The following is a 24,974-nucleotide window of genomic DNA, read 5'->3' as shown; positions in this document are numbered from 1 at the left end:
TGCTCAATTTTACATGGGTTGGTGACGTTCTTTTTTGTTTTCACAACACCCGTGGTGGATGGATTTAAGCAACGGGTCTTTTCAGCACTAGGATTTGTAACTTTATTACGAAGTATCCTCTAGAGAGCTGCAGGTAGGCTGCACAGCCACATCTTCATTTTAAACGCCACTGGTGGGCACAGTAAAACCAACACCTGTGGTTCTCTTGAAAAGGAACTTTCTGAGAGAGTGTGAAAGACTGAGTCTGGGGGAATGTCTGTTTCTGAAGTTCAGAAGGTGTCTCCTCTGCAGCACAAGGGTGATGGGAGCGGCTGAGGGAGCTGGGGGCTTCAGCTGGAGAACAGGAGCTGAGGGGAGACCTTCTGATCTCTGAACTGCCTGAAAGGAGCTTGGAGCCAGGGGGGTCGGGCTCTGCTCCCCAGGAACAAGCGCCAGGAGCAGAGGAAACGGCCTCAAGTTGCCCAGGGGAGGTTGAGGTTGGATTTGGGAACAATTTCTTCCCCAAAGGGCTGTGGGGCATTGGAACAGGCTGCCCAGGGCAGTGCTGGAGTCACCGTCCCTGGAGGGTTGGACAGACGGACATGAGGTTCTCAGGGACATGGGGCAGTGCCAGGGGCGGGGGAACGCTTGGACTCGATGATCTTAAAATTCTTTTCCAACCAAAATGATTCTATGATTCCTTGCAGGATGGGATCCCTTACTTTGCGCTGGGAAGCCTCTCTGCCCTTAAAGTCTTAAATCTTGGGGCCCTGCTCATGTTCCTCAGACCTGTCAGGACAACATCGTATCACTTTCTGTCATTGACAGTAGGTGGTACTGGCTTTGCACCTCATTCCATGCTGTCCCCTCACCTGCACCACAGCCTCCCGTTTTCCTTTTTCACCTGCTCACTCAGTCCCACCCTCCCACTCCTTTCTTACTTCAGACATTTTTGCTTCTTTCAAGCAGCTTCTATTCTGACAGTGGCTTCCTGCTTTTATTTTCCCTGCTGCGGAACTGGCCCACAGCTGAAGCAGCAAGGCCAGCAGTAATCTCTGCGTTTCTGTCTGTGGATTAATTATTAATTAGCCGACAATTATCCCCCTTTCCTGATAATTTCAGGTGCGTACAGTTCACTTCTGTTCTCACTTCTCCTGGTGTAAACACAGAGCGAGTCTGCAGTCCGCGGGCTCATTCCAGGCTTAGGCAGGCTGCACAACTACACGAGAGCAGCAAAACTCCAACTATTTATATTGATTCTTTAAATAAAAGGGCATCGGGTTTTTTCCCTCCCATTTTTACAAAATGAATGAATACTTGGTGTATTTTAGGACTAGGAAGCCACTGAGGTTTCATCTCTGGCTTCCCTACGCTAGTTCAATTATCATTAAAGACATTTGTATGGCAGCCTGGTGTCGCCTGTATTGTACTGCTGCTTTTTTACCTGCTGACACCAACGCTGGGTTTCCCCTTGCTGCTTTCTAAGAACACTCGGAGCAGCGTAGCTTATAGTGAATAGTTGCACAATCTCCTTGAGGAAATCGGAAAAGCCTTTTGCAGATCGTGGACGTTTTGTTCCAAGTCACCCCAGCATCTCAACGCAGCAGAAGTGCAGCGGCTGCCTATGGTAGGAGTCCACCAGCGGAGGGGAAAATACAGAAGAAACCCCAACATGTAGAGCAGTCAGAGAGGCGGCTTAGGAACTCTCTAGGGTCGTATGAAAACACACAATGCCTTTTTACTTTGTTATATTTATTTGAAAGACCTTTAGCTCTTTATTAACATCTTAGATTAAAACTCCCGTGCTCATCTCCGATTTTGTACGCTTAGACAAGAGAATCAAACAGAATTTTAAAAGCCCTGCGGGTGCATTAGAGGTGTAAAAGCCATCGGTAACTCATACGTAGCATGCAGCTTACCTGGCAAATGTCCGTCTGTCCTTGGAGGGCAGGCTCCCGACAACGCCCAGGAAGAGCTGGCGTGGAACTCTCTGCTACAGGAACCAACTTTCAGTGCTTTCTTGTTTTCAAGCTACTATAAATGGTATTTCATTGTTCTTTTAGTTATTCTTTCAAGCCTTAATACGTGATACTTGTTTCTGTCTAGGAACCAATTTTAAGTTAATCTGAGATCCCTCTGAGGACCAGATCCAAATACCACTGATGTTCATGAGAATCCTTCCGTTGGCTGAAAGTATTTTACTTCTCCACGGAACACACAGGTATTGTACGTAGTTATGTATTTCTGAGTTGCAGCTATTTAGGAGCAGATAGCTTTAAAAATAAACATCATTCATGTCATAGAGCAGATGCGTCTCCTTCTTCAGAATCTCATTAATTTTTACTAAAAATGTTAATGCATGAAGCTGCTGCCAAAAGCTATTGGCAAACAATAAAAACACCCGTTTTCTTGTTTCCAGTCTTGAGTGCAGAACACAAAGAGACTTCAAAGACTTTTCAACGGTTTGTAGTTTTTTCATTTATTGTAGAAAAGTTATTGTAATGCAGTTCATTTTTGTACATCTAAATCTCATAAAACAAGTCCATAGAAATGAGGATACTATCAGCATGCAGTCTGCATTTTCGTTTTTTAAATGATTCTGATCACAAAAATAACAACACTTTTTTGTTTTAAATTTTCTTTGAAAGCCACTAAAAGCAGAGGGAGAGCAAAGCATGCACCACTGTACACATTTGCATAGTATATTTTACCCAGCATGCCTTGTAGAATGCTACACATACAGTATCTATAGAAGGAAAACCAGAAAGGGGCAAATCAGCAGAAAAGAAACACCGATTTGTGGGTATTTTTTGGTAGTAAAGGCAGCGGCGCCTTTACGAGCGTGACTGAGCCGGCTGCCGGTGCGGCTGGAGGCGGCGCTGCACTGGGAACCAGTTTGGGGGAGAAACAGAGATTTGCTGGGGTCTGAGAAGCCCAAGGTCCACAGTTTGCACGACTCTTTTCGTCTTTCTTCACCCCTCTGCTTTTCACGCCTACATACAGTTTGCATTTCCCTTGATTCTCTCCCTGTGCTGTTCTCATCAAACCTCACCAAGAAGAGAATCGGGCAAATTTCAAATGTCGAAACCCCACGGGCCTCAGCCTGAACCCTTCTGCTCGCTTGCTTTTACCTTCTAAATTCTCAGCCTTATCAGTGGAAGCTCTGGGTGGACTCGCCCACGGCTCTTATGGTGTCACAACCTTACCTCCCTGTCCCCATACACAAAAACAAGCAGCTCTGTAGCCCCAAAAACTTATGTACCAGGAGTATTTCGTTCCCGACCTTGGGTAACTTCTGTATCCGTGGTACAGTCATCAGTCGTGTGCCGAAATCTATACATTGGCCCAAATTAGAGGTTACTCATGTAATTTCAGCTTTGCGGAGGAAAATAGCAGAAATGAACGCAGGGGACTTTCTAATATGAAAATATTTTTTTCCCACTAATTAATATGGAAGGAATACAAGGTTTTGAAAAATCAATCCCGTATGCAAAATGCAAGGCTCAGAAATCAACTGCTGAAGTATCAGGCAGCACGTTAAACTGATCAAAAATGCAACAAATCCACTGACGCCGGATCAAAAAATCTACCCCTTTTTTTCCAAAAAATACAATGCCAAATGCAATAGTGGAATCACTGGAAATTTGTGCTATTACAAATGTGCTTCTTTTTCCTTGCTCTGTTTTTACATCATTGGCAAAATACATTATTCTGTACTGTACAATATATTTTCTACTGCTTATACAGAGTAGAACTAATACCAACGGGGACTGTGGTGTTCCATTCAATCACATTTTGTTTTTCAGGAAAATACTGCTAAGGCATGTGATAATCAGTATAGGACGTTAACGGTCAGACCTTGCAAATGCCGACTCTGAGAGAAGACAGTAACAAACCCTGTGTCCGGTAGTAGGTGTCTGTAGCAGCTACTCCACATAGTAACTCGCTGCCAAGAAACATGAGGGAAAAGGCAAAATCTACTACACAGCACAGGGATCAAGCCAGTGCTGCTCCCAGCTCCACAGACAAGGAGTAAGGGTGTGACACGCTCTTATTTTAAAGTGATTTCTACCTTCTCCCAAAATTCTCTATATGGATTCAATTTCTCTTGACTTCTTAAATGGATTCCACAAGTCATGAAAGAGATCTTAACACAATTTTCAATACTGAGTAGGATTTTCAGCTCTTTCTCCAAGTTAGTTCCTTATATATATGTCTCTGTATTTTAAAGACATACCTTTATTTTTCTATCTAATATCAACTGGACTTAAATAACAATCTAACAGAGATTATCCAAATGATAACGTCAAATAACATGCTCTCTTTTGGCATCATTTTAAAGGCAGTGGGAACTTCATTGCCCCCAAGTTAATACTGGCTGTGTTACAGTATCTCGCAGTCTTGCTACTCTTTGTAGAGCCGCTATTTGAAGAACAGAGGGGTAACTGCAACAGATGACACGGTAGCAGAACCCCATGTACCCAATGTTAAAATGCAGGTTTTTAGGAGTGAAACCAGATTTGTGTAAAGGGCATTTTACAAAGTATGCACTTGAACTTTTGTGTTTTGTGGTCTCCAATTATTTTGCTTTAAAAAAATATAAGACTATGGAATCAAGGCCAGGATTCATTAGCACTGAACTGGGAAAAAACCTTGTAGAGGGCTCATTTAGTACATTCTTGAAGAAAAAAATGACTAATGAAAGCCCTAACTCAACCAAATCGGCATGCTCTAAAGCATCAGCAGTATTATTTTGAGAATGGTCGTGCCAGTAAAGAGATGAGATTCTGGGATGTTTCAGAGAAGTCTACGGTATGAAAATCTGCAGATTTGCACTCAAACGGAACGTGGATCCAGAGGAAGCACCGGTGTGTGCTCATCCCTCCAGCCGCCTTTCCTCCTCCTCCTTCTCTCCCTCTTACGGATGGATTCAGCATTATTTGAACAGCAAGGAGCACAAAAGATTAAACCCCCAAACACCAACTTCAGAAGCAGCTTTCAAACCTGGGGAAAATGCAGTAAAACTTGGGTTTCTTTTGCCTATTTGCAGCAAACCCGTGGCTGAGAGCGCCAGTGCCATCACCGCCCGCCGCGTCTGCACACTCACTTCGCTCATCTGGGTCCGCCAGAGTTAAGGCCGAAGCACCTGGGATGGGGAGCAGGTGGACCACCCGATAGGTGAGAAATTGTGTGAGTGGCAGGAGAGAACAGCACTTGCTTCAGAAACTCCGGCGCAAAATCAGGGGCGACACCCGATTTCCATGGCAAGACCATTTCTCAGGACACAATCCAGGTGTCAGGTTGTGCTGCACCGGCAGCTCGCAGGCACAGGAACTGAGTTTTGCCAGACTGACCTGTTCAGAAAATGATCATCTCATTTGGCCAATAGGTTAGAAACTCAAATTTGATACAGAACAGCTTTAGTTGCATTCCTTTAATCAGCATTTCATAATCTACTCAGAAAATTGGTTGCGAGTTGTAGTTTAGTTAATGACAGAGATCTTAGCACATCCCATGGGATAAATGCTCATCTATGGAACTAGTAAAAGAACCTGCTCATCTGCTAAATACAACTTGCCAAATAGAAAGTATTTAAAATTAAAAGTTTAACAATCAATTATCTTTAAAGTGGCTTCCAGATTTTTAAAATACTTTGTTAATTCATTCACAAACGTAGGAATGCACTGACATACACTGTCTTTAGATACTGAGATCGTTATCATCTTTATTGGCTAAATTGTCGTTAATCCAAACGTGTCCTAATGAAAAACTCAGATAACAACAAAAAAACCCTTTAAAAAAATCAGTGTTTTATAAACATTTCTAAAATTGTCTGCATAAGCCAGAGCTACAAGCACAACCCTGATCTTCAATAATATTTTAAGAACAAGAAGTGGAATGAGGATTGGAAAATTAAATTAGCCTTACTCGCATTCATTGAGGAATACATGAACTTCAGGATTTTCTATAGCGCCGTTGCATGATAAATCACACAAGAGCTGGCAAGCAGGGCTGAAGTGCTTGTACAGATACCAGGAGTTAACATCTCCTGATGGACATCGCAGCTTTTACTGATCATTGCGCTTCCTAAAAATAACGTACTTTTAAAAATAAAGAGCTCCCATAGCTTGTATCTAGAATAAATTAACAATCTATCGGCATGTTCAGTATAGTTGTACTTAAAGATATATCTAACTTCAAAGAATAAAAAAGCCAGCAAGCAAGGAGACCTGCTGGATCACCTATAACTGGTTTCTTATATTAAAATGGAACGGGCGGTGGGAGAGGAGAAGGGAGGGTGAAGTAACCACACGCAGCAGGAAAGTGAACTCAAACCCACCCAGTGAAGGGACTCAGCGGGTTCTTTCAGGACAAGACACGACTTCCCTCGCAAGCGTGTTTGGATGAGAACCAAGAGAAGTGGTTTGGCACTTGAGATGCTGCGGGCGATGGGGTCCGTGCTCGCGTGGTGTGTCCATCTTTCCCTTGATGAGCGCGACATGGAAGACTTCAAAACAAGGCTCCAAAAGGCTCTAGAAATAAATGCCAGTTTTTCATCTAGGAAATGATAAAGCAGTAACCTTGTTTACTAGAAAATATATGTAGGTGCTTTGCAGCTACCTGCCATTAAAATGCAAATATCTTCAAGCGGTTAAATGATCTGATCCCTAATGCTACCACAGAAGAAACAGCTGTCTAATCTAGGTTTATACATCTCAGTGCATCCTTTGCAATTAATACTTTAATGCACACAAACAAGAAACTAATTATTAAAGCTTATAGAAAAAAATGTCTTTGCCTATCGCCTTCTTTCTCATGCAGGTATGTGTGCTGTACATGTAACAAAGAGCCGCAAAAACTCCTGGAGAAGGCTCCACTGTGCTAGAGCAGAAAATACGGAGAACGCAGCCGGAGCTGCCATTCCCGGCCCAGATCTTGCTGTACTTTCTCAGCCTAAATGCTTTTGGGTTTGGAATCTGCAGGCATTTGGCTGGAGAAAATCCAACAGGATCAGGTCTGCCGTATCCGTTCTCAACTCTCTCACTCCAAGGGATACATGGATTCTCTTTTGTCGCAGTAAGTGGCCCATTGGAATCACAGGGTGGTGCTGAAGCCGCCTTCGGGGCAGTGACGGCGTTCAGAAAATGAAGCATGCATCCGCAATCTTGTAACGCCTCTAGAGATGTACCTCGGTTTTGGTTGTACCAGATACGGGATGAGTTACTTTACTCGTTGGTAACATCAAGAAGATAACCAGACCCAACAGTGGTGGAAAATACCAGTGATCTTTGCCAACTGGCCCAGAAAGCAGAAGAAACCGTAATATTCAGGAAGTTCATTCAGTGCTACATGCTTTGAAAGCCGACTTTTAGCAGGCTTTGGGAAGAAAATAAGCAAACATAAAAGTTAATGATCCTCATTTTTTGAAAAGAAAATAGTTTTGGCATGAACCTGCATAAAAAAATGCAGGTTCAGTATTGTTCTGTCAATCTTAGAAAACGCAGGCAGCGGGGAGCTTCTGGAGTCTCTGCTTAAAGACATCAGTGGGTTTTACAAAATGGCCCATTATGGTCAAATTTGCAATCACATTGGATCTAAGGCTTCACTGATCGTGTAAGACAGAAGGTCCAATCCCATTAACTTCTCTGTTTAAAGAAACTGGAGACCAGCAGGTGAAAAGAAGCGAGTGTTAGGAAGTAAGGCAGCAATTTCTCCAGATTTATCAAGTTCTTTGAATCAAAGATGTCAGCTCTGCGACTTCATCGTGAGCAGATTTGTTTCTGATACTCCATTGATACTGCAACCTAATCCTGACCCATATGTTATTCAAAATGCTCACCCTTTGCCATGATTTAACCCCACTCCCCTCAGGTTTCATTACTGAAATTTGAACCGATCTTCTGGAGAGTTCTTGTGCGGTGCTGGAGTTTTCAAGACATTCCAAGATGGGTTTTGAGAGATGTAAGACAGAAGGAGGTATCAGATGTACTGGACACACTGGGTAAGAAGAGTGTATTGTCCATTTAAAAAGGCGGAATACTAAAAATGGGAGAAAACAAACTATTCTGTATCATACACTCATGTTCCATTTTAGGACTACTAGCTGTATCCAGGCAAACGAGAGAAGAAAGGAAATAAAAGACTATTCTCAACCTGCAACCATCCAAACTCTCGTGCGGTTTGTTCGTGTGCCTGTTTGTTTCCCCGATCCTGCCGTAGCTCATCAGGACGGGCTGAACTAAAGAAATCGTTTGACTGCAACATTCACACCAGGTTTAGAAATAATTGCAAACTGGAAAGTATTTTGTCAGTGCTGCAATAATTTGTGATATTTGGCACTCTCCACACTCTACATTTGGTTTGTCTGAAAAAGCCATTCTGGAAATAAGGAGTTAGAATAAACCCTTTCATTCTAACTTTCAATGTAAATTGAGCTTCCAGCAAACAAACACCGCAGCTTTCTGCCTTCCGGCGGTTTGTAGTTTTCAGATTTGTCATTTGTAGCTTTTTTTCAATTAGTTGCAACATGCTCAAGTCGACTTTCCAGTCAATTCACCCAAATTCCAACAGGAATTGGTTTATAAATTGGTTCCAACTGGAACTGGTCATTTGGAATTTCCAGCACAGGAAATTATTTTATAAGTGCCTCGCTAAGTACCCTAAATTACAAACGGATGTGTCTAATATCTAACGACAAGAAAAAGTATGGCTATAAATGCAAATGCTGTACTAAAAAGAAAATAAATCAAAAAGACAACCTATATGATCGGGCATAAACGTAAGGGCATGGTCACTTTGTTTTCTTTGCCCCCTACTTAACATCAAATGACAGCAGAGCGCAACTTCAGTGTGACCGCGTTACACCTGCCAAATTAAGGTGATATTTTCTTTTTTCCTAGCTACATTATGGCAAGTTCTCAACTGATGAATCCCGTTCTTCCCCAGGGTCTGAACTCAAAGCCGGTGTCGCGACTCGTGGCTGTATCCTCCAGGGGAGCCGCGGTTCCTGTGGTGTTTGTACGTGTCCTGGTACGAGTCAGAATACTCTTCTTCCACTAGAGGATAGTGATCTCGGCTGTGTTGGGAACTGGAAGACAAGCGGTTCCTGCTCTTCCGAGCCCTTTCATTGTGATAATTTTCATCTGAGGTCATTAGACTTCGCCGCTCAACGGGAGAGTTCTCTGCAGAGTGGCTGCTGTGCCTCCCGCGCTGGCTCTACGGGTGCCAAAGAATCCAAGCGTTAACACACACAAAGAGCATCTGACATCATTTTACCTCATTTTGAGACTTAATCTGAGGTCTTTCAGAATCCATCCACTTTTCTGTTACTCATTCTCTATTCAAATCTGTTTGCTACAGGAATGGGTTACAAGACCAGGCTGGTTCCTAGAGCTGGAACAGACCCCACACAGTGTTACAGTGCGCGCCGTACGGTATTCACCTTGTTACGTATTCAGATTACAGGCCGTTTAGCATGAAAAGTGAGCTGATGTATTCAGCATTTATCACTTTTCTCTGATCATGAACATAACATTCATGCTTCTGTTCTGCTTAGAAAACTTTGAGCGCTGATTTCTGTGGTTTTACAAAACATCTGAAGATGTTTGTAATTTTTCTTTTAAAAGGTGCAGCTCTCAGCCCTATTTAAAAACCTTCAAGTGACCAAAAGAAAAGATGGACCGCTAACCAGGCAGCTAAGGGGTGGCTAAAATTAGTAGATATTAACAAATTCTTTCAACTAAAAAATTCAATATGTTGACAGAAAATTATCTTCTAAGGTAATTTATTAATTTACAGGTTTGGCCTTTGCTATCCTCATGTTCCCATAATGATAACGGGCTACGTTTCTCACCTTAACAAAATCGATTCATACTTTTTGCCAGTAAACTGGCACAATGGAAAAACAGCCTAAAAAGTGATTTGGTTTGCTATAAGCACACACTAAACCTCTCAAGGCAGAGCCACCCGCCCTCTCAGAGCCAACGTGGTCAACGCTTTTCTTTCTCTAATTCACACACCCAATGCCATTGCTCTGATCCCATGATGGCCAAGCGAACGCAGCCACGCTCTGCGGGCCTCGGGTTCCTGTGCCCAGCACCGGCTGCTGCTCTCGCTCTGGAGCTCTGCCCTGTGCTATCAACCCTTCCTCCTCCCGCTGCTCCCTCACTGCATAATTTATAGCGTGGGCCGGGTGTACGTTACAGCGCGGCCAACACCGCGTCGCATCTCTCGCTGCGGGTCGATGCTGCCAAGGTGACTCACGGAGAGATTCTGCGTAACGAGCTGGCGCGGAAAAACGCGCCCTTCTGCAAACAGCAGCAACTTCTACCACGTTATTCCCAAGTTTTCCTTATAGCGCCATGTTTTAGTAGCGATTATATGTCCAAATCCACCTATCTTCTTCACAAATTATACTTCTCAGCTTTATTTGACCTAGGCGTACAATTTTGATATATAATCACTTCATCAACTGGAACGCTGACTTTCTGTGCTCGCACCCTCTATGTTCCCTGCGTAATTTACCTCTCCGCTCCCTCTTGAAACCTTCCCGCTTCCCTGCCGCACTGTGCAGACGTTCTGATCCCGCTCTTTGCCTCCCGAGAGGCGCAGGCCTGGCCAACCTGGGGTGCCTACACTGCTCTTACGCCCCACATCACTTTGGACCCTGCAGCACAAGCCAAACGATGAGCTGCGTTGTGTTTTCTGCAGTAATGGACTTAAAACGCAAATCACCCAGAGCCTAAGAAACACATATCCCCAAAATCTTGAAGTACAGGATTTAAGTCCATTTGCTGAAATTAGACTACACTGCGTAGGTTTAGCGCTAACCAGGGCTTAGAGTTTAACTCCAGCCCGATGACTTTCATGAAGCCCAAAGACTTTAAGTTAAATCGGAAGGTTCAACTCTCAGTAAACCAAACTCCAAGTGACCAAAGGGACACTTCCACATCCTGATAGGTAAATTACGTACAGATTGTCCCAGCAAATCTGCACCATTCTTGGTGTGACTGTTACACGAGGCTCTGGGCTTTTGCTATTCAGTTCCCCATGGTATCGGGAGAAGGAGTCAGAAGTTCATAAGAAGTATAAATTCTTAATACATCGTAAGTACCTAAGCTGGTTTAATTCCTAGGATTTGCATGAGCGCGCTGATTACCACATCACATAACTACAGTTAAAACTGACGCAAATCCTGCCAAAGGCTTGACTTGGTACAAATCCACTTCGGATGATGGAAATCTTTACTGCAAGATAAGCACGCAAACCCTCGGAAGTCCCTGACCCTGCGGTCTCTGGGTGGGCAGCATTCACTCAGGGAGAAAGTTACCCCTCTGCAGAGAACTAGCACCGCTCAAGTCCCGCCTAAGCCTCCACGGTGAGGGTGAAGCGGGGATTAAGTGACGCGTACCTTCAGCCAGCCCACTGCACAGGGGTGATTTTCATCTTCAGTGTGAGTTTTCCCTAAGTAAATGGAGCAACATTGCACAGTCACTGCTGGTGTCCATTGATCAGAGAGAAATAAATGCCTGAAAAAAATTCTGTGGATACACCCAGTTTGCAAAATGAAACTGAAGAGGTGAACGTTCTGCACATGGTACTTTATTGGCATGAAGGGATGGAAAACTGAAATTGTAAGGCAAGTGAAAATGGAAACGACATTTTACATGTGCATGTCATTAGTAATTAGAACAGTGCTTGTGCATTCAGCACTCAGGAAACAGTGACTTACTGATCCTAATCAAATCAAGCACAGCGTTAGAAATGTGAGCATCGGGGATCATGCACCTCCAGTGCAGTGCGATCCACTCACAGGGAAAACAGCTCGATGTTAACTGAAAACACCGAACAACGAATCATTTCCTTCAAAACCGTTACCTGCTTCCAGATACTCTACAAGCAGAACAGAGGTTAAATTTGTCAGGTCAGGTATTCGTTACACGTCACTTGCTCAGCTCTCATTTCCACACACATTAGAGAGCGCACACTCCTGCCAGGGCACACGCACACACAGCTTCTGCCACTCTCGCTGCAATCCTGATCTTCTCAAGCATCCATAACTATTCATCAAAAACATTTTCTCTTTTCAAACTTAGTAAAGCACGTACTTCTCATTAAGGACTATTTACATGCCACGTTTGAAGTGTCAAAGTTCAGCCGATTTTGAGCTATCCCTGTGGAAAAAAATGGTCAGAATTTTTTTCAATGGGTAAAAATAGGATGTATTTTATTCACACTCAGAGAACTCAGCAAGGTGAAGGCGTTTTGCGGATACAAGAGACAAAAATGGAAGCTTTTCCACCCAAAAGTGAATGCGTTGTGAAGTTATGAGGGCAGAAATTAAAGGGATCATTACAGACACTGCTCTGCATTCCTAAATGCAGCGGCTGTTGGCCCAAGTGCTGCGACACGTCGCAATCTGAAAGGGTCCCATTTGCAACAATATTTTCCTGATTTAAAAAAAGGCCATTTTTTAACATGGTTGTAATACCACTTGATAGAGTGGCGTTTAAATCTTGCTCCAGAATGGCCATTTTATATTATTATTATTATTATGATGATGAAAGCGAGAGCAGTCCCGGTGCTCGGCTGCCGAGCTGCTGCTTCACTGCTGCCTCTGCTCTTGTCTGACCGCTGCCAGTGGCCAAACGGGGTAATAACTCACAAAGAAAATATAAGTTATGCTATATAAAACACATGACGCTATTTCCCCCCAGATTAAACAAAGCCCACCTGATCTGCGCCGGCGTCGGGGGCTGAACCGTGTTTTCGTACCTGCAAGCCCGAGATGGCAGCGGGGTACGGCGAGAGCGCCGTGGAGCCCAGGTTGCGGCCCAGGAGGGGGGTCATGGGGGTGCTGCTGGTGGTGTGCGTGGCCCGCCAGTACGCCTCCAGGTACTCCGCCAGGTGCTCGCACGCGTCCTCCAGCTGGTTCTCATCCAGAATGACATCAAACATCTCCTGAGCACGACAACAGAGTTTGGGGCCGTTACGACGTTATAGGTGAAAAGGAAGAGATGTTAATTTTCATGATGTTAATCCCTGAAAATTCAATCAGTAAGAATCAGAGCATGGGGACTGCCAATGAAAATGTTACGAGTGGGTTGGTAGGATGAGAGGAAACGGCCTCAAGTTGCACCAGGGGAGGTTGAGGTTGGATTTGGGAACAATTTCTTCCCCAAAGGGCTGTGGGGCATTGGAACAGGCTGCCCAGGGCAGTGCTGGAGTCACCATCCCTGGAGGGCTGGACAGACGGACATGAGGCTCTCAGGACATGGGGCAGTGCTAGAGTTTGGTTATGGTTGGACTCAGTGATCTTGAGGGTCTCTTCCAACTGAAATGATTCTATAAGTGATCAAAAGCAGCACCTCTGTTCTCAAACCCATGAGAACACGCTGGTACAACCTTTTTCCTACTGATCGCTTGGCTGGGGTCAGCACCGGAGTGTGGGTGCAAGCCCCAGTACTCACCCAGCCCTCCTCACCCTGCTGATAACGAACCGTCCTAATAAACCACCATAACAAACCATCATAAGTCCCTCAAGAGAAACAGAAACGTATTTTCAGCGGTGACATTTTGCACCGCAGCTTAACTCGCGCCTTAGAGGAAAAAAACACCATTGTGAAAATAGCACAGGAAACGAAAACTAAGGGCAGGTGCTGCAGGTGTGAAAAGCAACCGATACAAACCACAGGCGGCTCGTTCCTCCGCGCCTGTTTATAGATCCGTCCAACACACTGAGAGCTGATGTCTCCAGAATAAGATATGAAACTGCATGATGAATCTATCATACACCTTGGTCATGTATGTACTGTCTGCCCCAAGTCTAGTCCAGAACTTACTTTAATACTAAAAGCGTTTTATTGATTTTTCAATTTGTTTTCTGTTCTCAGCAGGGCAGAGAAATGCCTCCTCCTCTGCCAGCACATCTGGAGTTTAATAATAATAATAATAATCATCATCATCATCATCCTCATAATCATACTCATACTCATAATCATCATAATACTCTTAACACTACATCCTTTGGTCAAATTCAGTGGGTTTTGCTGCTTGTTTTGCTCCTCAATTCATCTACACCCTTTACACCCTCCCTTACTATCTAAACACGCATTGATACGCTACATATTCCACCATATCGCTCACACCATCACTTGTGGAGGAAGTCAGTAATTCAAACATGTTAGCGTCAGGAAATAAAAGACCGTGATTTGCTTACATACACTTTGCTTTGGAAGATATTGCCAGTACAATACTACACTTTGCAGAGATGTGTTTTCTGAAATAAGGAATGAGCGTTGCCATTTTCTGGTTGCCCTGCGCTGCTCCTCCTTTGCGCAGCCACCGATTTGACGGCAACGCTGGCTCTTTATCCAAACCAGAAGGTAATGGTGGCTCCCAGCACATTTTCAGCCGTGCGGGGGTTTAGCAGCAAAGAGGTCAACAAACACCCCTCCAACACCTTCCAACCTCCTTCCTAAACTGGGGAACGGCTTCTCAGGTTTCTTTGGAACCCGGATGATTCAGGGCGCTCACAAAACGCTGTATGGGCACAACTAAACCTGCTGCACGGTGCAGTAAGAGAACTTAACAGCTGAACTGTATTTTTCTATTTCTATGTATTTGGGAGGAAAGAATCTTTCAAGAAGACCCTTGTTTGCAAGGGCCATGGAACAAAGCAATTTCTTTCCAGCTCTCCTTACAATGCATTTTATCCGCGGCAACATTTTCTTACAACCTGCGTAAAAAAGTTATAATATGAGCACTTCCATATACTAGTGTTTCTTCAGTAAAATACATCAGAGCAGTGGCCTTTTGAGGAGAGGAAGGGAGAGAGGAGGGGAGAGAGGAGGGGAGAGAGGAGGGGAGAGAGGAGGGGAGAGAGGAGGGGAGAGAGGAGGGGAGAGAGGAGGGGAGAGAGGAGGGGAGAGAGGAGGGGAGAGAGGAGGGGAGAGAGGAGGGGAGAGAGGAGGGGAGAGAGGAGGGGAGAGAGGAGGGGAGAGAGGAGGGGAGAGAGGAGGGGAGAGAGGAGGGGAGAGAGGAGGGGAGAGAGGAGGGGAGAGAGGAGGGGAGAGAGGAGGGGAGAAGAAGGGAGAGAAAAGAAGGGAGAGAGAAGAAGAGAGGGGAAGGGAGAGGGGAAGGGAGAGGGGAAGGGAGAGGGGAAGGGAGAGGGGAAGGGAGAGGGGAAGGGAGAGGGGAAGGGAGAGGGGAAGGGAGAGGGGAAGGGAGAGGGGAAGGGAGAGGGGAAGGGAGAGGGGAAGGGAGAGGGGAAGGGAGAGGGGAAGGGAGAGGGGAAGGGAGAGAAGAGGATAAAATTAGTTGCCCCTGTCCTCTGCTATTTCTTCTGGTTTACAGCTCAGGCCAATCCCAAATCACATTGTGCTCTCTGGGTCTGGAAAAGATGCTCTGGGGGAAAAGATGCCCCAGGCAGAAGGGCCAGGATGGAGATGTACCCGAGGACGATCTGAACTTGCAGATACAGCTGCTGCACCGGCTATTTTTAACAATATCAATGCATTTTAGTCCTGCCAGAGTGTCATTTTTCAGGTTATGTCAAATAGACCAGAGGGATATAAACCTTCCCTTAGCATTGGCATGAATGCTAAAGTTAAAATCTTCATGAGCTGCATATTACTAACGCATTTAAAGCTCCACAACGAACACAGCTCACATTTCGAGCCGTACAATGTCTGTGCTGGCGGGATCAGCAAGGAATTAATAATGAAAGCAGCTCCTGAACTTAGATCCACCCCCAAAGACAGCTATTTTTACAATGTCCAGACATACCGCATCGTCTGATTACTCCAGGTTGACTCTCAGTGAGTGATAACAGTGAGGTTTTTACAGTTTTTAGGTATCTACACTTTAAACAAATACTGTTGAGGAACTGGAGCTGCAGAACAGAAGAAGCGGTCACCGTGCAGAAGGCAGGCAGCGGTGTCTTTGGTCTTAGCAGTATACTTCTACTTAATTAAATCAGTTGGCTCTTTAATTTAAACTTAACCTAATTTAAGCAATCACAAGCAAAACCGCACACTTACTACCGGAAGCGAACACAAAGACAGACCCGTTGTCTTCAACACCGACCACGTTTAATATTAAAATGATGGAGGTGTTTGTTCCGATTTCATGGGGATTCCATTGCCCGAAGACATGACCAGATAATTTGAACCCTGGTTTTAAAAGCTGCTGGTTAATTAAGGAAAATAAACAGTGCAAAACTGGTCCGGGGGCTGCAGTGTGAGTTGGAGGGGATGCAGACCCAGAGCACGTGCATGTCTGAAATCTGGAAGCATTTCTCTTATCCCAATGGGCTCTCACTTTGTTGTCCTAAGCAATAAAACCAGCCTGCAGGACTGGGTGTTAGGGCAGTTTACTCCATCCTAGGGCTGGACAACATAACTTCTGCAATGCAAAGAAGACGCTAAATCACGTTTTTATTTCAATGAACGCAGCTACTTGCCCCATTACAGCTGACACGAGCAAACTTAAGCGGAATAAGAGGAAATCGCGGTATAAAAGAGCAAACAAGCCTCTCCGTGCAGGTGGGAAAACAAACACATCTTTTGAAATGTGAGGAAGGTGCAGCGGATTGTTCTGTGTCAGCTCAGCAACAGCTCGCTGTAAACACCACAAACCGTATTCAAACAGGCGCAGATGCAGCTCCGTTTCACTTGGCTCGCACCCTTTGTTGGGAAGGCACACGCTCTTCTAGAAATCAGTTTGTGCTACAGAACAGTATATAATCTTGTTTTAGTCAATGGGACCATTTTAAGAGATAACAATTCAGTAGAAAATTACATGTGAGAAACATAATACAGCTGAGCTCTTCAGGTGAACTCGAGACGGCTTGAACGCCTTGCAGAGCTGCTCCAAGCGGAAAATGAGGCTGAGACAGCGAGCAAAGGGATCTACGGTGACCATCGCCAGCAGCTTAACCTCAGTTCCTACCAAGGGGAAGGTCAGGAAGCAACATGTCCTGCTGTGCTTTAGGAGAAATGCCTGAATTATCTTTTTGTGGTCAGTGGCAATAAGAGAGGAGGAGGCTGTGAAGTTGGGAATCTCGAGGAGCACACAAAACCAAGGTAAGTTTCAAGGAAATAAATCCTTGTGGATCATCACTCCAGAAGCCGCTTCAACTTAGTTACTTTCATTTGAATCAAGAAAAACCCCATCTGAAATGGAGGCAATCTCTTTAAGGTCTACATGGCACAAGGTAAAGTCGTCCAGAAGCAACATCTGACCACCAAGGCCGGGCATTCCAAGACGTTTCTTTTGTCAGCTGTTTGCGTGTGTTAAGTCAGAAAGCGCCATCATGGAAACCTTCCCAGTGTCTGTTCTACATTTCTCTGAATTAACCTGATTTCTCCCCACAGCCCTTTGGCAAGGAGAAAGATGGGCAATATGGCCAGCCAGAAATGGGGCTGTCTGAGCCTCCCCGGTACGAACGGCCACCCCTGCACCGCCAGCCCCACGTTACACACGGCTACGGCACTGGAAAAGCAAATCCAGAGCCAAGTTCAGCTCCACACAGCACCTGCCTCTGCCTGATCAGCGACCTCTGCTCCCTCAGCAGCAGGTTATTCCAGACCAGTAATCAGAGTCTTTGATAAAATGGTTGGTAAACAGTGATTGTGCTCTGAGGAGCTTCCTGGAACAGCTCACGGGTGCTGCTGCGTTGGGGATGATGTGGTCATAGAATCACAGATGGTTTGGGTTGAAGGGACCTTCCCAGCTCCCCCAGTGCCCCCCCTGCCATGACAGGGACATCTTCACCAGCTCAGGTTGCTCAGAGCCCCGTCCAGCCTGGCCTGGGATGTCTCCAGGGGTGGTTCAGCCACCACCTCTCTAGACAACCTGGGCCAGGCTCTCACCACCCTCAGGGCAACAATTCCTTCCTCATGTCCAGCCTGAATCTCCCTCCTTTAGTTTAAACCATCACCCCTTGTCCTATCACAACACACCCTGCTCAAAAGTCTGTCCCCATCTTTCTTATCGGCCCCTTTTAAGCACTGAAAGGACACAATCAGGTCTCCCTGGAGCTTCCCTTCTCCAGCTGAACACCCCAGCTCTCTCAGCCCGTCCCTGACTCACGTGCAGGACCTTGCACTTGGCCTTGTTGAACCTCACGAGGTTCGCAGGTCCCACCTCTCCAGCCTGCCCGGGTCCCCCTGGGTCCATCCTGTCCCTCAGGTGTGTCACCTGCACCACTCAGCTCGGTGTCACACACACATGACTCACGTCTGGGCTCGCTGTGCCCTGAAGAAAACCGAAAACCCTCTGCAGCCTCCCCCAACCCACGGGCCTGAGACTGGGGCCGTCGGGGACCTTCCGCTGACACTGCTCCACAAATGATGTCACTGTGTGTGCTGGTCCATCGGTTTTACCCTACACATCATTTCTGACCTGTCACCCGGATCCAGACCATAATAAACCCAGGCCAGGAGATAATCAGGATGAAAGTATCAGACAACTTGTTTCTTAGCAATAAAAACTGGCCGAGGGTTGCAACTGCAGGGCTGTCTGAATCACCATAAAATGACAACGCATGCACTCAGCTCTAAGCAAAGACCAACACAGCAGAAAGCTTTAAAACCCCCCACACCACCGGTTCTTCCCTTGCTCCTGTACTTACCGGTGGGCACTGCGCGAGTTTATCGGCTGCCACCAACTGAACGTTCAGGTGTTTACTTTGGGACTTTCCTCTCGATTTAATCAGTCGCTGCAACACCTGAGACAGGAAAAGAGGCAAGCGTGAGTTTAAGAATCGCGGATCCCCACAAAGCTCAGCCTGACATCCCACTGGGAGACGACCAAGTTCAGGAGCTCTCTAATATGTGTAACAAAATCCATATAACATCCTTGAATATAAGCACAAACCTTCCTGATAACGCCCCGAAAGCTGGATATGTTTCCCTCTGCATCACGTATGATCCCTTGCAAATATTTCAAATGCAGGGCAAATGGTGATTTTGCTTTATTCTACTTTTTTTTGACAAGCATAATCTTCTAGAGGACCATGAAAATTCCACATACACAGAACGATACTGGATCGGCTGCAGTACCACAGTAGCAGTAACGTGGCGATAACGCTCTAACTTAATCTATTCTGAGGTCCATTTTGGGTACAGAAGGTATTTTACACACGCAGTTCATACTTCTGTTTTGTTTTTACTTTCCACTGTGTTCATCACTAGAATTTAATGGGCTGAAAAGTCAGGAAACTGAAATTGTTTCTCCGTAAAGTCTCAAAGCAAAAAATACTCCCTTGTTCTATGGTCTGGTAAATAAGTCGGAAGGACCTCTGGAGGCCTCTGTGCCGGCCCCTCACTCCAAGCGAGCTGGATCGGATCGCTCGCGTCCCCGTCCCGCTCAGTTTTGAGCATTCCCAAGGAGACCCCACCACCCCAAGCCAGGACCGGCCCATCTTTGCTCGTGTGGAGTTGTATTTGCCTTTGCTGAGCTTACAAGAGGCTCCTGAGAGCTGTTCTTTCCAGTCTGCCAAGGTTCCTGGAAATGAGAGCACGTCAACCTGCCCTAGGATGAGGTGTTGTCCCCAACCTCCTGCGTTAGCAAAGGGTTGAACTGTACCGGTCCCATTTCAGACCCCTGAGTGACACCTGGCAACCTGCAACCCTTCATCTACAAATGTCACTGTCTTGCTCTTCACCCCTTAATTTCTTGGTGTGCGGACACGACGCTGCTCGCTCCCAGCAGGGATTTAAGTGCGGGACACGTCACCTTGGGAGAAGACACTTTAACGTGGACGATGATTGGCGCCAGGGAGGTCTTGATGAGCTGGGCGGGGTGGTTGATGGTGTCCGCGTCCAGCACCACCAGCTGCAAGGACCGCGCCAGCTCGAAGATCCTCTCGATTTCGCTCTGCACCTCGGCTGGGGAGGAAAGCGGAGCAGCTGAGACCCCAGTGCTGCTTACACTAAAACAGCATCAGCCACGGGCTGTACACATTCAATATATGAACTCCATAGGTGAACTAATGTATTTTCCATAAAATAACCTATTACTCAAGTAATTATCTTTTAGAGACAATTCCGTTTCCTAAGAACATACTACATTTATTTATAACACCAATGGATATAAACATCAGGGACAATTAAACACGTCTCTATTAACATCAACTAAACTTATTTTCCACACCTGCTAAACAACTTAGGGGTCGTAAGATTCTTAATTTTTGACTTCAAGTGATGTATTGATATTTCTTAAGACTATTCTTGCTCTCGGATTGTAATTGTGGTTGAACTCAAACAAGAGCCTGTGTGAAAAGCAGAACTGTGACTTCCTATTTCTATAATCACAAAAATTGTCTATGTTAAATAATCGACAGGGTAACATTTAAAACGATGCTAATGGCGATGTTCGCACCAAAGCACTTTTGTCTGAAGAAAAAGGAGACATTTATTTCCATATAAATTATATTTCTGATATTCATTGTTCTGACTGCTGTAGACACATTTAAAATTGGCGGATTTATGACATCTTGGCTGAAATCCTGTCCCTTTCCTCCAGCATGTAACCATGCTCAGAATTACACCCGTGTCAACGTCTTACCTAAACTGGACCTTGTGTTTGACCGCTCGATTATTGCCCTCTTGCTTGGATTATTTAGGACGGACCTCTTAGCAAGAGAAATGTCAGCTGTCACTCTGGTTATCGATATCCTGGGAGCGAGAACACAGCACAAAACCACAACAGTCACGTTTTCAGTGCCCTGCGCATGTTTCGCAGCCACATTCCATTCCAAAGGGCAAGCACAATAAAATACCACGCAGACCTGTTTTATGGCTGAGTTACGGCCTCATTAAAGGACAATTAAAAGAAATGCTGCATAGCTGTACATTGGTTTCTATTCCCTGCACTATTGTAGACTCTGGCACATAGTTTCTGCTGCTCTCCTCAATGCATCAGGTAACTTGTCTCCTTCACAACTCAACCCATACACAAATTCACACAATACCATAAATACTGCAAGTTACGCGAGTCTTACAGTGCACGGAACAGCAACAGCCCCTCTCCTCCCAGGTCATGGATGAAAGGTGACGTTGCTGAGAAGTCTGGACACCTGTCACCCACAGCTGAGCGCCTGTTGGTCACCGACAGACCTGCCTGTGCCGGGACACCCGTCCTGCGACACACACTCCTGTTCCAGGCACTGTGTTTCGCAGGTCGATTTGGGGAAGGTAATTTTGGGCACAGGCACCTGTACTCCTCTGTACTTTCAGGAAGGTTGGGCTTTTCACTTGACAAATGTTCTAAAACAAAGACCGCACAATCACTCCACGTAAAACCCATTTTGGAGGAGCGCGATGAACCCAAGAGCCAGGAATGATGAAAAGAAAGCGAACTGGAAATCACTGGGAGCTACTCCATACGACCCAAGATTGATGCAGCTCTAAGTGAAACTATCAGATGGAAGGGTAAAAGAAGCACCAGTATTTTCCTACATAATACATCAATAAATTCATTGCCAGAAAAGGTAGTGGAGACCTGCGGCTCCCTGAGCAGCAGAGGATGTCGCAGCTACAGAAGGAGCTGAGAGACGCCAAGTGTGTTTTCGGAGAGGAGTTCAGGTCTTACTGAAGACTTCTGAAAAGCTGCTCCTTGGACACCCTTTTCCTTTCTGGTAACGTGGGCCTTGCAGAAGAGGTGGAAACAAACGAAAAAGAAAAGGCGGGAGGAGAAAGGCTGCGAAGCCATAGTTGGCAGGAGGACCAAGAAGCAGCTGAAAAGCAATTTAATTCATTTTTCTGAAAAAAGAGCCAGAGCTAAAGTCAATCGTCTCAGCTTGCTCGGTGGGGAGAGGGCCGGAGAGAGGCCCAGTGCGCTTTACGCTTTCTTTTCTGTATTTAGGCACCTCCAATTTTCATATAGGGTACAAAAACGTACCTCCTAAAGGATATATTCATAGCAATTACGTTGTTAAATGTTTTGTATAGGCTGCTGAGGGTTCGTGCAGCACTGCATCTCCTCACTGCGCCCCAAAAGGGACCCAGACCACCAGTCCTGCTCCAGCTCTCCCCAACAACAGCCACCATTATTTCCACTCTCCTAACCCAAGGTTTGGGGTATTTTCCGACCTGTGACACAGCAGCCAGCACAGTAGAAGGTGCCTGTAAGAGATGCTATGGACCGAGCCTGCGCTCCTCGCAGAGAAATCCAAATGGTCCCTCTCGCAGCTCATCGGGAAACATCCCCTGTGCTCCCGCTGAACAAGATGAACCTTCCTCACTATTTCTGAAGTTCCGACACACTTCCTTCCATATTCCAGTCCTCAGCATTTCCTTCTTCAAACCGCATTTTGAAGTAGTTTTGACTACTGGGCACATTTAAGAGCTGACTTTTCTCAGGTGTTGGTCCGAAGCCCCGTTACTGCACCCTGTTGAAATGTTGTTTCTGATCCCCATTTCAGCCTGGGGTGTAATCAGTTTTATTTCAAGAACATCCTGCTGTAAAGGAGCCTCAAGTTCCCTGGAGGTGCTGGAATGAACCGGCCCAAACAGAACAACTTCCAAATGAAATTAAGAGTGCATATGTTTGCTGTCCGCACACCTGCAGGACACACTTCTGCATCCAAAGCTTAAGAAATCTTCATATTCCCAAAGGATTGTGAATTAAACTCTACTTTTATGTGTAATTAGTCATGTTTTCTCAACTGTTCCATGACATGGAAGGAACTGGCCAGCTATCTACTCTATTAAATTCAATAAATCCTACTGCAGACATGGTGGATATGAAGATCCATGCACTAGTAATCCATGAGCCATGTTCCACCCCACATCTGCCTGCGTTTCAGTGCTGATACAAAGCAAATAAACCCATTTTGAACATGCATCCCTTAAAATAATAATAATAATAACAATAATAATAATAATAATAGTAATAAAAGTTAGTAACACATGGGGGAAAAAGCATGAAAAGGACAGGATTCCTCACCTCCCATCAAACCTGTGCTTCAGGAAGTCAAAGAGAGCTTTCTGCATCATGTCTGTCACCTTGGCAGAGGGGAGGGACATTGAGCGGGGAGGACGGACAGGGAGAAAGAGAGGTCGGAAGTAAGAAAGAGAGGTAAGCAGAAGGTAAGGATACCACCAGCAATCTGTACGTCTCACCAGAACTTCACAGCACCAACACAGGACAGGGCAGCTTGAACAGAGCAGTTGCCTTTGGCTTGGTTTTTTGGTGGGGTTCTTTTGGTTTCATTTTGTGTAACACCATTAGAACTGGCCTAAAACTTCAGATACAAGATTTACGGGGTTGGATGACTGTTCTAACACAGAGAAATGAAAGGATGCTTCCACTCATGGACTTTACTGAATGAACTCCTTGTCCTCTCCAGGACAACTCAGGCTGACACCTCTTGTCTGCCAGTCCGAAGAGGAGCTTCACCCAAACCCCATGGCCTCTGGCTCTTTATCTCTTCATGGTTGTTTTTCAAAACGCAGAATTTAGTCAGGGAAAATTAAAAAAAGTCAAAACAATTTCCCCATGTCAATGGGTCTGTTACGCAGGCCGCTATTTGGAATTGAAATGAATATTCTGCGCTAACATTTCTACACCTTCATATTCTGCGTGACCACTTCTACACCTTTATATGTTCAAGATGTCACGTTTAGTGTTACTTTCTCAAACAAAAGCAGCACGGCATATCTGTAGAGGTTTGTGTTAACAAACAGCTTCTCTCCCCTCCAAACCTGAGGGTCCCCAGGCAAATTAAAGTGCGGTGCAGCACCATGGGAGTCCATGGATGAAATCTACTCCTGTCAAGAAACATCGCCATAAAATTAAAAGGCAGAGAGTAGAACATGAAGTACCTGCTTTGCTAAACTACACTTCCAATCGTTCTTACAAAAAACAACGCAAGAACGCTGCATTATGCTAGTAATTGCACCGTGTTGTGCTCTTCCAAAAAGAACCATTCCAATATGTTTGATAATATCCTATAAAGTACTAACAACATTAAGCTAAATGAAGGGTAGCTTTTATTTTATGTTCAGGTTCATTTGGTTCTTAACTCAGCAAAACCCTTAACAGATGGTTAAGCTCACCAAAAGGCCCTGGTAAGAACCTCTGCTCGTTCAGCGTGTGTTAAATGCCCACTTGGAAATTGGGTGTCCTGCTTATCTACTTCCACATTGAACAGAGGCAAATAATTTAGATGGGTTAAAGGTTGCTTTAGTTATATATTTCAATATACTAACAATCCTAAAAAATATAAACTTTAGGAAAACACGCTGCAATAATAATCGTCAGTTCCCATCTGTGGGTTCAGGCGCTGGAGAAGGAAACTGAACCTGCTGCAATAGTCTGTTCGCCAACCACGGGAAGACGTCGAGTTTTTAAAAGTGAAAAAAAGGAGAACAATGGCGAAGTTTATTCCAAATGTTTTCTAATGAAGGTCAAAGCATGTGCCAGTTTGACTGAAATTCCCCATGCATGCAGAAGTCTGGCTGGTTAACTTCACTGCTCCCACTTCTTCTTGCAGTGGACACGAGTCTCTCTTTCTCACTCGATTTAATCAAGAATAACTGCACTGAAGATCATGGGTTTGCGCTGTGTTTAAAGCAGTAAAACTGCCCAACGAGCAGTTTTGTACTCACATCACCTGCCCTTCTGCTGAGGCCTCACGAGCAACACGCACTGCTGCGAGGTAGAAAATAACCACCCCGTCCCTCACCCAAATGACACGAGGTCCTAACCATGCTCTTAAATCTTGTATCACGTTTCTGACAATTATTTAAGCCAAGATCACTTCAAATTATCACAAAACAGTTGTGCTGGACCACACACAGTAAATGTACGTACCTCATAGCCTTTCAGCGACGGACCCACCAACACAACAGGTCTCATGGACGGCACCACATCGTATGGGGGAACGTGCTCTGTCTAGAAAAGAAAACCACCCTTCAGACCATTGACCGGAGAAGATCCATAGGAAAATCCGGGGAATTACGTATTAGAATTAAATAAAATAAATA

The 24,974-nt window shown here is 45.2% G+C and overlaps 1 protein-coding gene across 8 annotated transcripts in view; it reads right to left on the bottom strand.

Annotated features, from left to right (window-relative positions):
• Positions 1-2,432: 2,432 nt before the first annotated feature.
• Positions 2,433-24,974, bottom strand: part of CACNB4 (calcium voltage-gated channel auxiliary subunit beta 4) — a 91,070-nt gene continuing 68,528 nt past the window's right edge. The window contains exons 8-15 of one of the 8 annotated variants that reach the window (XM_071810663.1): positions 24,802-24,882; positions 22,933-22,991; positions 20,551-20,660; positions 19,720-19,871; positions 18,614-18,709; positions 12,712-12,939; positions 11,390-11,442; positions 9,063-9,195 (exon numbers count right to left, since the gene is read on the bottom strand). In XM_071810663.1, the coding sequence (XP_071666764.1) occupies positions 11,392-11,442; positions 12,712-12,939; positions 18,614-18,709; positions 19,720-19,871; positions 20,551-20,660; positions 22,933-22,991; positions 24,802-24,882 (777 nt within the window). In that variant the 3' untranslated portion in view covers positions 9,063-9,195; positions 11,390-11,391. Of the gene's footprint in view, positions 9,196-11,389; positions 11,443-11,564; positions 12,153-12,711; positions 12,940-18,613; positions 18,710-19,719; positions 19,872-20,550; positions 20,661-22,932; positions 22,992-24,801; positions 24,883-24,974 lie in introns of those variants that run through there. The other 7 variants (XM_065840674.2, XR_011739912.1, XR_011739913.1 and 4 more) reach the window with 7 other exon arrangements.

Source organism: Patagioenas fasciata, chromosome 7 (genome assembly GCF_037038585.1).
Source record: "Patagioenas fasciata isolate bPatFas1 chromosome 7, bPatFas1.hap1, whole genome shotgun sequence".
NCBI classification, from domain to species: domain Eukaryota; kingdom Metazoa; phylum Chordata; class Aves; order Columbiformes; family Columbidae; genus Patagioenas; species Patagioenas fasciata.
The sequence above is the reverse complement of the archived record's forward strand: the minus strand, read 5'-3'. Positions and strand labels throughout refer to the sequence as shown.